Source organism: Mus pahari, chromosome 16 (genome assembly GCF_900095145.1).
Source record: "Mus pahari chromosome 16, PAHARI_EIJ_v1.1, whole genome shotgun sequence".
In the NCBI taxonomy this organism is placed as follows: domain Eukaryota; kingdom Metazoa; phylum Chordata; class Mammalia; order Rodentia; family Muridae; genus Mus; species Mus pahari.
In genome coordinates this window covers 64000420-64015409 of record NC_034605.1, presented here as the reverse complement: position 1 = coordinate 64015409, position 14990 = coordinate 64000420, and the positions used below count along the sequence as shown (strand labels likewise).

At 40.2% G+C, this 14990-nt stretch overlaps 1 protein-coding gene and 1 pseudogene across 2 annotated transcripts; one reads left to right on the top strand and one right to left on the bottom strand.

The window, feature by feature from the left end:
- Positions 1 to 354: 354 nt before the first annotated feature.
- On the top strand, positions 355 to 6415 carry LOC110333867 (cathepsin M-like). Of its 2 annotated transcripts, none has more exons than XM_021215629.1 (8): positions 355 to 444; positions 1628 to 1755; positions 2030 to 2152; positions 2456 to 2602; positions 3025 to 3240; positions 4102 to 4264; positions 4848 to 4965; positions 6025 to 6415. In XM_021215629.1, the coding sequence occupies exons 2-8, from the start codon at positions 1630 to 1632 to the stop codon at positions 6122 to 6124; spliced, it is 993 nt and encodes a 330-aa protein (XP_021071288.1). In that variant the 5' UTR covers positions 355 to 444; positions 1628 to 1629; the 3' UTR covers positions 6125 to 6415. The 2 variants fall into 2 exon arrangements, with proteins under 2 accessions (XP_021071288.1, XP_021071289.1); XM_021215630.1 differs by having other exon boundaries at positions 1553 to 1755.
- Positions 6416 to 13674: 7259 nt separating this feature from the next.
- Positions 13675 to 14646, bottom strand: LOC110333705 (annotated as a pseudogene).
- Positions 14647 to 14990: the final 344 nt, after the last annotated feature.

Below are 14990 nucleotides of genomic sequence, written 5' to 3'. Positions count from 1 at the left end.
GAAAGAATCCTATCAAAGTCAGGTCTGCTACACCTTGAGGGTAGGAAAAATTACTCCCAGGTATGTGTTCTAGGATTTCATCCTTGTTTATTTATCAGGAAATGTGGTATTGGTTTATGAAGAAAACCATTTTTTCCTTGAGCCACTCATCAAGAAAAATGTCACACATGAAGTGATTGACAGGCACCCCTTCAGGACAAGTAGCATATGATCTAGTTAGAGCCTGTAGGTCTGAAGCCTGAAGCCTAATCACATCATTGCACAGTAAACAGAAGGCCAAGGTTGGAGGGTGGGACTGACTAGCCAGAGACTTGCAATTTAAAGGCTTTATAAAGAGTTGTTGGCCCTGATCTGGGGGAATTAAGTAACCTTTGGAAAGCTTGCAGTGGACCAAGGAAGCAGCAGTCACCACAGGTGGCATCCTGCATCCACCAGAGTAGAAAAGTAAGTGTCCATGGGAGAGAGCCTTGAGAGACTCCATGGATACACAATCAGTGGCCCAGGAATGAGGATATTTTGTTAATCTCAGTAATTCTGCTTTGTGAAGGTAGACAAGGATGGGGAAGCTTGAGAGGAAACCCGATATCTCCTGTGTTCAGGTTACTATAGGTTCCTATCACATGAAAATCTGGAGAGACTGACATCTGATACCATATATAGTAGGGACATGTTCATATCATCCTGAACCTACAGAGGTAATTTTCTTGCATATCACCACTGGATGAAAACTGCTTCTCATGGTTGGCATGAGCAGATATAGTATTAGATGGTGTGTCTCTAGTCAAGAACCTTAGAGAGAATGTCTTAAAGTGGCTTTCTCTAGTACCTCCCCTTCACTGGTGGCTCTGTCTCACAAAGGTTTTTCTGTGTAACTCTTTCCTTGCTGAGGTTATGGGTGTTATTCCAAAGACCCAAGGGTGGGACTGATGGATCAGGAGCTGAAGAACCCTGCCCCCCACTTTTGTGAGGAGGTGTCAAGAGTTAATTTTCAAAATAAGTCCATATCTTTATATATGTCAGGCAGGAATATGATGATGTGTGGCCCCAGTTCATGAGAAAATATTCTGCTATGTACAAAAAGATTTGCTTTCTAACAAATCTTTGGTTACCTATGTCACAAGTCCATAGTTTCCTAAGTTTTGAAGTGTATCATAATAAGTTACTAGTAGATATATGGTTTACATTCCTAGGATTGTTGTCATGTGCTGCATCTCTCTCCCAATGTATCTATGTGTTTATGTTTCTATGTATTTATGTATCTACATGTCTATGTATGTATGTATGTATCATCTATATATAATCTATCATCTATATATCATCTACATATCTATAATCTATCATCTATTTATTTATATATGTATCTCTCATACATTATATCTGGATTGAAGTTTCTCCTTTCTTCAGTTATTGCAGGTGCTGTGCTTTTTTATGGACAAACTAAATGTCTTTCATTGAGCGTTTAGTCCAACCATATATTTAGCAGTTTCCAAAACCTTTGGATAAATATTTGGAAGAAATAATTTTATCTACCATGGATGTTTTTGTTTCTCAGAGAGGAGTAAGAAGGCATTTTAGAAGTGTTGGTGCAGTCACACCTTCATTTCTCTTCCCTTTCTATATTCTTGAGATATGACTCCTACTGTCTTCCTGGCCATCTTGTGGTTTGTAATGACCTCATCATCACCATCACCTGATCCCGTTTTCGATGCTGAATGGCAGAAGTGGAAAATGAAATATGGAAAAACATACAATCTGGTTGGTATTTTTGGAACTGTTCAGAGAGAACCCAGAGAGTTTGCTGATGTGGATTATGAGCATTATAGAGGCCATAGAATCTGCTTTTTCTGAAGAATTACATGAACTCACATGAGCATAGGGTGGTCGGGATCTCTGTTCCTAGACATGTGACAAATGGTTTGCTTCAGTGTCTTGAGATCTGTCTCTCTGGCTTTTCTTCACCTATTGCATCAAGTTCTTGGTCAGCTTCTGCAGTGGTGAAAAACAAGTCATCGATTATTTCTATTTCCAGGAGGAAGAAGGACAGAAGAGAGCAGTATGGGAAGAAAATATGAAAAAGATCAAACTGCACAATGGGGAGAATGGCCTGGGGAAGCATGGTTTCACCATGGAAATGAATGCTTTTGGTGACATGGTGACTGTGACACATATAGCATCACAATGTTGTTTTCTCTTCTTCTTCTTTTTTTTTTGATTTATTTATTTACTTCATGTATGTGAGTACACTGTCACTGTCCTCAGACACACCGGAAGAGGGCTTCGGATCCCATTATGGATGGTTGTGAGCCACCATGTGGTTGCTGGGATTTGAACTCAGGACCTCTGGAAGAGCAGTCGGTGCTTTTACCTGCTGAGCCATCTCTCCAGCCCTGTTTTCTCTTCAATTCATTGGTGTCTTTTGCTTTTTAATGATTTATGTATTTTTTTTCCCTTAAAGACACTTGAAGAATTCAGGAAAGTGATGATTGAAATCCCAGTCCCAAATGTCAAGAAAGGGAAAAGTGTCCAGAAACGTCTGTCTGTTAACCTGCCCAAATTTATAAACTGGAAAAAGAGAGGCTATGTTACCCCTGTGCGGAAACAGGTATTGCTCTATCACGTACCCATCTTCCTCAGCCACCGAGGAAATTGTGAAGTGGCATGTCTGTGTGTTGAGTGAGTTCATTTTTATGAAATTTTTATTCTTCTTGTGCATTTATACAAGGCATGCAGATCATTTCCATGCACAATTACCTTATTATTACATCTCCACATAGTGTCCCCCATTATATTTAGACTTCATGTCATCTTTCATTGCTATTTATACCCTTATGTGCATGTATGTTGATGACCAGTGCTTTTACAGAAAAAACAAACAAACAAACAAACAAACCACCAGCATTCAAGTCTCCTTCTCTTGACAGGTTTCCATCAGCTGCAAGTTGTTCATTTTCTGACACAGTATTCAGCTGTCTGATTTGGAGTTGCTATTTGTTTGTGAATGATTGTCTCTTGTTCTCTGCTTAGAGTGCATGTAATTCTTGTTGGGCTATTTCTGTGACTGGTGCCATAGAAGGACAGATGTTTCGGAAAACAGGCCAACTGATCCCTCTGAGTGTACAGAACCTAGTGGACTGTGTTGGCAGCAGCGGCTGTTATTCAGGCAGTACAATGGATGCTTTGATGTATGTGATGGAAAATGGAGGTCTAGAGTCTGAGGCAACCTATCCTTATGAAGACAAGGTAAGTGGACTTTTTATGCTACTGTCATGTCAGGGCTGTTATCGCAGTACTGTCTTTGCACGTATGTCTATTGATATGGTTTCCATGTAGCTGATTCTACTTCTACAAACATGGAGAACATGTAAAACCTTTATATGAAATATACATTTCTTCACTATGAAAATTTCTTATTGACAGTGAGACCAAATGGTTGTCATTGATAACATGATTTTCAGTCCCTAATCTCTTGTAGTGTTTAATTTCCTGGCATGTTTTATAAAAGATCAGATGCCCCAGTACAGGGAATGCCAGGGCCAAGAAGTGGGAGTGGGTGGGTAGGGGAGCTGGGGTGGGGGGAGGGTATAGGGGACTTTCAGGAAAGCATTTAAAATGTAAATAAAGAAAATATCTAATGAAAATATCTGTATTAAAAAAAGAGAGAAATGTTCCAGAGAAAGGTGTATGTATGTGTATACATTTATCACTTGATAAGAAAGTCCAGTGTTAAAAATAATAAAATAAAAATGGCAGAGTAATAGAAAAAAAAAGATCAGAAGTTTTATACAAATGTGACTGTGTGCTTTTGTGTATATGTGTGTGTGTGTGTGTTTGTGTGTGTGTGTGTGTGTGTATACATACATGTTTATGGACAGTTGTTTGTTTGCTTGCATATATATATATACATATATATATATATATGTATATATAATAAATTCATATCAGTCATCTTCTTCAGTTGTCCTCAACTTATCAGTAGAGGCAGAGAATCCTGCTGATCCTGGTTGGGAGGCTCAACTGCAAAGACCAAACTGTGGTTCTAACACTTGCTTCACAGGACCCAGAGAGAAGTAACCTTGTGTTTGAACTCTTTACATTTTCAAGGAAGGATCATGCAGGTACAATCCAGAGAATTCTACTGCTAGTATCATAGGGTTTGAGATTGTCCCAAACAATGAGGTTGACCTAATGAATGCTGTGGCAAGTATTGGGCCCATTTCTGTTGCAATCGACGCATGGCATGAATCTTTCCTGTTCTATAAAAGAGGTAAGCATGTGACCTTTTAGATATTAGTTGAAAAAACTCTGTCTTGTTCTATGGCATTTCTTTCCAACAGACCATCTTTCAAATTATAAAACATAATATATTCACATAGCTTTGCATATTTTATAGCTATCCGTTCAATAATCTTCTGTATCATTTGTACTTGATATGACCTCCCCCTTGCATGTGAGCAATATATAATCAATCAAATTTACTGTTTAACTTAATTTCTCATTTTTTCTACATGTGGTATGTCTTTTAGACTTTTAGTGAAATGACCTTTCTAGAATAACTTAACGAGGGTCTTGAATTAAGTAAGTTATGTATGGGGTGCTTGCTTGCAAGTGGGGTTCTATCAGTGAAAATACAAAATGTGAATTAATCAGTCTGTGCTCCTTTGTGATCATTTGGATTTCTCTGGATTCTAATGTGGACCTATATCATGATTCCTGTTAATGTCCAATCCTATGGTTATTGGAGTTTCTGTCACTTCAGTGACATCAGAAAACAGCTCACTCATTGTTGGTGTCCATTGTACTTACCAGTTTCTTGGGCCTCTCACTGCTTTATGGATTTTATATTTCAGGTATATATTATGAGCCAAATTGTAGTAGCTCTGCTCTCACACATGCTGTGTTACTGGTTGGCTATGGTTTTATTGGAAGAGAATCAGAAGGCAGGAAATACTGGATCATCAAGAACAGGTATAAACTGCCAAAACTATTTATATTTGGAGTTGGAAGGAGATATTTTTCAGTTTTAGTGACAGTTTGCAAAAGACCTAGAAAATATTGTTCCACTTAAGTTAGACACAAAACATTTTCTTTTACTTTATTTTCTCTTATGTATGTGAGTGGTGTATGTACATACATATTACCCCATGAGACTGTGTGCTTGTGTGTATGTGTGTGTGTATGTGTTTGTGTGTGTGTATAAGCGTTTTCATACATTTTTATGGACACTTGTTTGTTTTTTTGCTTATATACAAACCATAAATTCCTATCAGTTGTCTTCTTCAGTTGTCCTCCACTTATCAGTAGAGGCAAGGAATCCTGCTGATCCTAAAGTTCACTCTCTCGGTTAGTGTGTCTACTCTTTGTTCTCAGCTATTCCCTGTCTCTGGGAATTCAGACATGGTGTTAAGGCTTCCTTGTCATTTAAGTTTTATTACTTTTATTTACATATGTTTCTATGAGTGAATGCTTTATGTTGCAAATATCCGTGGAGACCTAAAAAATGTTATCATATTATCTGAAACTCTAGTAAGAGGGGGTGTGATCTGAATATCATTGGTGATTTGTGGGAGCCCTTGTCCTCTCACTCTTAGGCATTGATCCATCTCCAGCCCCACATCTTGGCTTTCAATGGGATCCTGGATTTGAATTTCAGTCTTTCCTTTTTCATGGCAGGGCATGACCTTCTTTGGTATCTCGACATCTAGAACAACCAACTCACACCTCAAGGTCACGATGTTCATCCCCTCGTTTTCTTGTGTGCTAATACCATTCTTATGCAATCAATATTCTAAAATATGACACAATCATTATTTCTGAACCACACATGTGAGGAGATTTGTCTTATTATTTCCTTGCTGAGATTTTCATCGTCATGTGTGAAAAAACTCTTGGTTTCAAGGAGCTCACCCTCTGCCTATTCCCATGCTTTCTACTACATTGTCTTCTGGATCAATTCTCAAATGAAGAGTTATTGTAATAATCCAATGTGCTGTGTAATTTTCACTAAATGGAAACATTTTCTTACAGCCTGGGTACAAAATGGGGCAGTAAAGGCTATATGAAGATTGCCAGAGACCAGGGAAACCACTGTGGAATTGCTACAGAAGCCCTTTTCCCCAGAGTGTGAACTGCCTGGCTGCGACAAGGAAGGAATGGACAGAAGACACCATGTAGAGAAGAGGCACTTCCATTTCAAAACAATGGGCCACTATGCTGAATATGAGACACTGCAGTCACTGAAAAGCCAGTTGCGATGTGAAGTTTGTGACATATTTGCTCTCATAAGATATGACTATTACTGTAACTGATACCATACACTGGTTTATTTTTGTTTTCTATAACAATTTTATTTTTATTTTTATTTTATTTTTGCTGTAACAAATTAAGTCTCTAGAAATAAAGGTTTCTTTAAATGTTACTCAGCCAATTGCACGTCCTCTATTGAGAGTTCTCTGTTCAGATCTGTATCCCATTTTTTTTTCGAAACAGGGTTTCTCTGTATAGCCCCGGCTGTCCTGGAACTCACTCTGTAGACCAGGCTGGCCTCGAACTCAGAAATCCACCTGCCTCTGCCTCCTGAATGCTGGGATTAAAGGTGTGCGCCACCACCGCCTGGCTGTATCCCATTTTTAACTTGGATGATTTTTTTTTTTTATTTTGGTATTTGATTTCTTGAGTTCTTTAAGTATTTTGTGTATTAGTCTTCTATCAGATCTGGAGATGGTAAAAATCTTTTCCAGTTCTCATAGGATCCAGCCTGGCTTCCAGTTTGGGTATCAGGTACAGGCAGTGAAGGGTGGCATTGGTGAACAGGGACATAAGCTGATGACTTTTGGTGATTAACTCTCTTTAACTCTTTGCTATTCTGTGGCTAAATGCTGCTGGCTTCTGGCAGTGAGCTCCTGCTTATCACAGTAGGGAATTAGGAAGGACAGTATAGTTGCTTGGACTCTTTTCTCTGACTCCTTGACCCCTCATGAATCAGGTGAGACACTCAGAGTTGTTTTATACTTTGTGATCCAGCGAGAAAAGAAAAGAAAGAAAGCATGGCACACAGAAAAAACACATACACTCTGGATGAAGTGGAGGAAGAAAAGCTGCAACAACCCTGTACTGCTCTTTTCAGTTTTTATATTTTTTCTAAAATACTTCATATGACTATGAGATAGAACTGTGACAGCAGAGACAATTTTTTTTGTTTGTTTTTGAGACAGGGTTTCTCTGTATAGCCCTGACTGTCCTGGAACTCACTTTGTAGACCAGGCTGGCCTCGAACTCAGAAATCCGCCTGCTTCTGCCTCCCGAGTGCTGGGATTAAAGGCGTGCGCCACCACGCCCAGCGAGACAATTGATTTCATGATTCCCTAAACCCATTTTTCATTTCATAAGTTCATAGTAAGTTTAAAAGTAGTATCTCATGTCATGGATTGGAAAGGTTTAAGGAGTTATAACAGAATTGTTTACATGTCTTTTCATTAAACTACTATCTGACTAAACATTCATTATCTGTTTTCTAGATCCATCAGTTTATCATGAGTTAGTTTGTGTATGTATGTATGTATGTATGTATGTATGTATGTATGTATGTATGTATATGAATTTACTGTATCTGTCTTCAGTAACACCAGAAGAGGGCATCAAATACCATTACATATTGTTCTTAGCCACCATGTGCTTGCTGGGAATTGAACTCAGGGCCTCTGGAAGAGCAGCCAGTGCTTTTATCTCTCTAGCCCCTCACTATAACTTTAAAGAAATAATTTTTAAGTCACAAGTTAGCACTGTTTTGTCAAGAGACAAGTCATCTGCCTTGTGTCTTATTATTTTGAATTTATGTATAGATAAACTAGTCCATATTTTATTTTCTGTCCTTTATCTGCTATGAATTCTCCATTTCTAGTACATGACCTTTATTTACCAGATCATGTTCTCATACCTAACCTAGAAGGAATGTTTTACTTGAATGGAATTTGTTCCAAACCTACGTTCTTCTCCTACTGCAATTAGTCTGTGTAGTGGCTAATCCTGGTTGTCAACTTGACTATATTTGAAATGAACTACAATCCAGAATTGGAAGGCTCACCAGTGAACCTAATCTGGAGGCTGGGAGATAGAAGTTTCTGATCTGGATCTTGGTATGGAGATCTTGAGACACAGTGGTGATTGAATCCAGAAGATTAAGACAGGGAGATCTCCGAGTCCAAGGTCATCTGGGATTAAAGGTGTGGTGGCACACACCTTTAATCTGGGCTACACCTTCTGCTGGGGACCATATAAGGACATTGGAAGAAGGGAGGCTGGCTCTTGCTCTTTCGCCTTCTTGCGGTGTGAAACTCCGCAACTGCTAGATCCTTGGAATTCCATTCAAAGCTACTACTGAACCATTGTTGGGATTTGGACTGCAGACTGTAAGGCATCAATAAATTCCTTTACTATATAGAGACTTTCTGTAAGTTCTGTGACTCTAGGGAACCCTGACTAATACAGTCTGTGACAAGTAAAGGTTTACAGAACTCTATTTCCAGCTTTCATTTTTTTTTTTTTTCGAGACAGGATTTCTCTGTGTAGTCCTGGCTGTCCTGGAACTCACTCTGTAGACCAGGCTGGCCTCGAACTCAGAAATCCGCCTGCCTCTGCCTCCCGAGTGCTGGGATTAAAGGCGTGCGCCACCACACCCGGCTCTCCAGCTTTCATTTTATAGACGGCTTGAATTTACTTGCATCAGTTTAAGAGTTCTGCAAAATTATTATCAGGAGTTATGAAATCATCAATTAGTCTATACAGCATTACTACACGAGAGTACACCTTCATGCTGCAAGGAATTTGCCCAATAATGTGGGCTGATGCCCAGGAATCATTAAGCTATGTAATATTGATAGGAAAGACATACCAATAGCAAGAGGCAATCTGGGGATGAAGTCTCTGAGGACCGTGCATCTCAGAGCTCACCCACTACTGCCATGGAAAGTGGTGGGCCATCTTCAGAAAACTCGATTACTTGCCTAGCCTTTCCTAGAGGTTGATGCCTTGTTTGAATGATGGGATCATTTGCCTTACAGAACACTTTCAGCTACAGGAGGACCCATTTATTAATAAATAATCAAAGTGCCTGTAGTATTGATATTCTCTTTAGAAAGTATTTTCCTGTACCAACAAGTTCACTGTCATTTCCAAGCTTCTTGTCTATCAGGTCATTGTTTTTGATGTTTTATTAAGATCTTTGATACTATTAGACTTGACTTTTATGCAGGGTCATAGGAATAGATCTACTTATACACTTATCCATGCACCCAATCCAATTTGAGCAGGACCCATTGCTGGAGATGTCCTTGTTTTTCCAGTATGTATTTCTGGCTTCTTTATGAAGAACTGCTTGTGCTTTGTATGGGTATTGATGCCTATTTCTTCAATTTGATTCTTCAATTATTATATCTATCTTTATGCCAATACCATTCATTTTTATTACTACAGTTCTGTAGTATAATTTGAAATAAGGAATGGTAAGACTTATAGCAACTTATTAAGTACTCTTTTGGCTATCCTGATTTTTGGTTTTCCATATTAAGTTGTGAATTACCTTTTCTTTCTTCTCTTTTATTGGATATTTTCTTTATTTATATTTCAAATATCATCCCCTTTCCCGATCCCCCACCCCAGAAGCCCCTATATCATCACCCTCCCACTGCTTCTATGAGGGTGTTCCCTTACCCACTCACCCACTCCAGCCTACCTGCCCTGAAATTCCCCTACACTGGGGCATTGAGCCTTTAGATGACCACAGCACTCCTCCCATTGATGCCTGACAAGATCATCCTCTGCTACATATGCAGCTGGAGTCATGGGTCATTTTACATGTGTACGCTTTGCTGGTGATTTAGTCCCTGGGAGCTCTAGGGGGTGTGATTGGTTGATATTGTTCTTGCTATGAGGTTGCAAACCCCTTCAGCTCTTTCAAACATTTCTCTAACTCCTCCTTTGGGGACCGTGTGCTCAGTCCAATGGTTGGCTGTGAGTATCCACCATTGTATTTATCAGGCTCTGACAGAGCCTCTCAGGAGACAGCTATTTCAGGCTTCTGTTCAGCATGAACTTCTTGGCCCTTGATAAGGGTTCATCCTGGTCTGAACCTGTGCCCTGAGCAGAACTTTGGTGCTGGCTCTGTACCTAATCCCCCAACACCCAGAGGAAGGTTCCCTAACATGCCCAACATCACAGGTGAGGAGGCCACAGCATCTGCCCCATCACCAGGAGTAACTAGGACCCATGGGATCCAGGGACACAGGAGAGTTGCCCTTTCAATGTCTGTGAAGAATTGTGTGGAATTTTGATGAGGAGTGCACTAAAGTGCTAGATTGCTTTTGGTAATGTAGCCATTTTTATATGTTAATTCTATTGATCCATAAGCATGGAACATTTTTTTTCATCTTCTGACATCTTGTTCAATTTATTTTCATTTTATATTATTGATAATGTTACTTAAAATCTTTACACCCTATTCACAGCTTTTCCTCCAGTCTCTCCATTTCTCCTCCTCTACCACTCTTCCACATTTCTTCTCAGAAAAGGTAAGGACTCCCATGGATATCATCCAGCCTTGGCCTATCATGTTGCAGTAAGACTAGATGCATCTTCTTCTATTGAGGTTACAGAAGACAGCCCAGGGAGGAGAAAGATATCCAAAGGCAGCTAATGCAGACAGAGACAGCCCCTGCTCCTGCTTTAGGATCCCCACATGAAGACCCAGCTGCACAACTGCTACATATATTCAAAGGTCTATCCCATGGCTGCTCCCTCTTTGATACTTCATTGTTCACGAGCTACTATTGACCTATGTTAGTTGATCTTGTAGGTTTTCTTGTAGTGTCCTTGACCCCTTTGGCTCTTTCAATTGTTTCTCCCCCTCTTCCACAAGATTCATTTCTCTCCACTTAATGTGTAGCTCTGGTTCTCTGCTTCAATTTCTATCAGTTGCTGGTAATACCTCTCTGATGAAGGTTATACTAGGCTCCTGTTTGCAAGTATATCAGAATATCATCCATAGTGTCAGGGGTGAGCTCTGTCTCATGGCATGAATCTCAAGTTGGGCCAGTCCTTTGTCCTTCTTTTAAAAACTGCTCCATCTTTTTATCCTTGTAGACTCCAAGGAGTTTCCAGTGTCCTACTTTTCAAGCCTGTCCCAGAAATGTCTTGTACCCAATCCTGTTGTCTCTATGTACTCTTTCCCTCTGCACTCTACACATCTTAACTCCTTTTCCCATCCCCACACCCTTCCCCACCAAGTCCCCTCCATCCATTCACCCCTGATGTCTAATCAATTTCCTCTTCTCAGTAAGATTCAAGCATTTGCCCTTGGGCTGTCCTTACTTAGCTTCTGTGGATGTTTGATTTGTAGTACACGTATCCTTTACTTTACAAATAATATTCACCCATAAGTGAGTGCATACAGTTGTTTTCATTCTGGGATGAATCACCTCAATCAGTATTATTTTTTCTAGTTCCATCAGTTAGTATTTAAATTTCATGATGTTGCTGTTTTTAATGGCCAAAAGAAATACTCCATTGTATACCATATTTTCTTAATCCATTCAATTATCTCTATTGAAATTGTTTCAGTGGAGGCTGGTGTGCATACTCATGCCAGTGCTCTGGGCTCCCAAATGAAACACACACACACACAGCCTCTATATTTTAATAAGCCTTAAACACCTCAATGTTTGGCCTACTCCCAAGTCTCCTTGTGACTAGCACACTCCCCTTCTATGTTCCTGAGTTATTATTTACTAAAATCTATATTCCAACTTTGTTGCCCTAGATCTGGTTGGGGTTGTCCCTTAGGCCACTCTTCCACAGCTTTTACATGTTTACCAATATGTCTCTCTGTTATGCACTTCTTAGGCATGGCGGCTACTCATCTTCCAGCATGGAGGCTCTCTCCCTTCTGCCCAGGAACCCTCAGTTCCTGCCTCTGTCTCCCTGCCCAGTCATTGACCTCCATCATAACCAATTGGGGAGAAGGGACCCTCAGCATCTTATATATGTATTTTCATGCAGTTTTGGATACCCAATTAACCCAATACATATAGTATTAGACAAATTCACAACAAGATACTTTATATTATTTGTGGCTATCGTGAAGGGTGTTTTTTCTCTAATTTCTTTATCAGCCTGTTTACCATTTGCATAAAATAAGTCTACTGATTTGTTTGGGTTAATTTTATATTCATCCACTTTGCTGGGGTTGTTTATCAGCTGTAGGAGTTTTCTGGTTGAATTTTCATAACTGCTCTCTCCATGACTTTTATCATGAAGGGATGTTGGGTTTTGTCAAAGATTTTTCAGCACCTTCTGAGATGATCACGTGTTAGTTTTTCTTTCAGTTTTCTTATATGGTGGGTTACATTGATGAATTTTTTTTAATGTTGAACCATCCCTCTATCCCTGGGATGAATCCTACTTATTTATGGTGGATGATGTTCTTAGATTCAGTTTGTAAATGTTTTGTTGAGTATTTTTAATCAATGTTCATAGGGGATATTGGTTGAAAATTCTTTCTTTCTTTCTTTCTTTCTTTCTTTCTTTCTTTCTTTCTTTCTTTTTTTTTTTTTTAAAGATTTATTAATTCATTTATCTGTAAGTACACTGTAGCTGTCTTCAGACATTCCAGAAGAAGGAGTCAGATCTCATTATGGATGATTTTGAGCCACCACGTGGTTGCTGGGATTTGAACTCAGGACCCTCAGAAGAGCAGTTAGTGCTCTTAACTGCAGAACCATCTCTCCAGCCTGAAAATTCTCTTTGTTGGATCTTTGTGTGGTTTATGGTATCACAGTAACTGTGGGCTCATACAATAAATTGGGCAATTTTCACCTGTTACTTTTTTATGCAATAGTGAAAACTACTGGTAGTAGCTTTTCTTTGAACTCTAACCCTAACCCTTGAAAATCTGTTAGAAATCTGTGGTAAAACCATCTGGCGATAGGTTTTTTTTCTTCATTTGTTTTGTCTGTCTGTCTGTCTGTTTGTTTGTTTTTTGGGATTTTATTTTTATTGTTCTTTTGTTTCTGATTTGTTTATTTCAGCCCTGAGTTTGATTATTTCCTGTTGTGTCCTCCTCTTCTCTGGTATTTTTTGCTTTGTTTAGTTCTAGAGCTTTAAGTGTGCTCTTAAATTGCCATATCAGGCCAATTTCTTTAAAAAGGTATATTGTGTTATGAACTCTTCTTTTTTTTTTAATATCCTTCCAAATTTTTATTTATTTTGATATACATCTATGTTTTTTGTTACAATAATTTGTACCTCTCCAAAAACAAACAAGTAAATCAAAAGAAGACCCCTCAAAAAACAAGAATCCAATTGTAAAAATAAGGTTTACATTGGCTCTAATGGTGCGCAGATGCACGCATACTAGCGATGTACATGTGTGGCTAGGTTGATTTATATTATGTACAAGTCTTTGTGCATTAATTTCTACTTTGGTTTTTAAACAAAAAACTCCAAACAATAGTGTCGGGATAAAGTCTCCTGAAAGAGCAGCAGTTCCAGAGTTCAGAGCACAGGCCAGGCTCACTCGCTCACCTTAGAGTCCAGAGCTCCTCCCAGACACAAGCAGCAGCTTCCCATGGTTACATCCTCCAGGAGAGCACTCGGCCACAAGCCGGATGGTGGCTCCGTACGTAGTCAACCACTCTCATTCTGAAAATACTCATCAAACATGGAGGAAGACTCCTCTTCATGCTCCCTCGGCTCCTTGAACTCCAAGTCCTCCCAGTACTGAATGGCGAAGTCGAAGTGCTGGAGCACGATGCTCATGCTCTCCTCATCTGACTGATCGTATGGCAGGAAGTGGACCATGCTGTAGTCATCCACCAGGCCACACACGGCCTTCGTCAACTTCTTAAACTTTTGGCTTCTTAAGTCATCGGTTGAATCTTCTATCAGAGAGTACATGTCTGGATCTAGAAACTTCTCAATTTCCTTCTTGGCTTTCTTACTCAGCAGGTCCATTTTCGTCATGATGTTAACCTGTGGGATCTCCAGAGAAACCATGGCTCTAAAGGCTGCCAGGATGCTGGAAATGAACTTGAATGACTCCACCATGAGCTGAGAATTGACAAAGAACACTCCGCACACTCAGAACTCTCACGGTTCGAGCTGCTGGACCAGCTGCTTCATGACAGGCAGGTGGGTGTAGAGCTCCGTCTGACCTGGACGGTCAAAAAGGATGTAATCGTCCTCGACGTGGCCCAAGCAGTTATCCAGCCAGTCAAAGTTATTGGCAAAGTACTCCATGCAGAAGACCAAGCCTCCGTTGGGACCAAACAGCAGAGAATCGTCCTCCATCCCATCGTCCACCTCGATCAGTTCCCGGATGTCAGCCATGACAGGGTAGTTGTGTTCTGCCGCTGGGTCCAGGTTGACCACCTGGACAGATCGGTTGAGGGCTTCACAGTGCTGAACCATGGTGGAACATTAGGTGCTCTTCTCGCTGCCTGCAGGGCCCATGACCAGCTGCACATTGCTGCCTCTCCGGGGGGTCTCACACACAGGAGGCCGACAGCCACACTCCCTCCAGCCTTTGCGCGAAGGCCACAGCCGTTCAGGGGGATGTGCGTAGGAGCCAATCGTACCCCCAGATCGCTTGTTCAACATGGGTATTTACTACCCCGTGGACTAAGGAGCGTCCCCAGGGCCAAATGCCTTCTGAAACGCGTCCTGCTCACGGAGAGGAGGCCATGAACTCTTCTCTTAGCACTGCTTTCTTTGTGTCCTGTAAGTCTGAGTATATTTTGTTTTCACTTTCACTGAATTCTAGAAAGCCTTTGATTTCTTTGTTAATTCTTTTTTAAATTTATATTTTATTTTTTCTTATCCCCTTTCATACTTTCCCTTGAGAAAATCCCCTCTCTCCTCTCCACTCCCCCTGCTCCCCAACCCACCCACTCCCATTCCCAGTTCTGGCATCCCCCTATACTGGGACATAGAACCTTCACAGG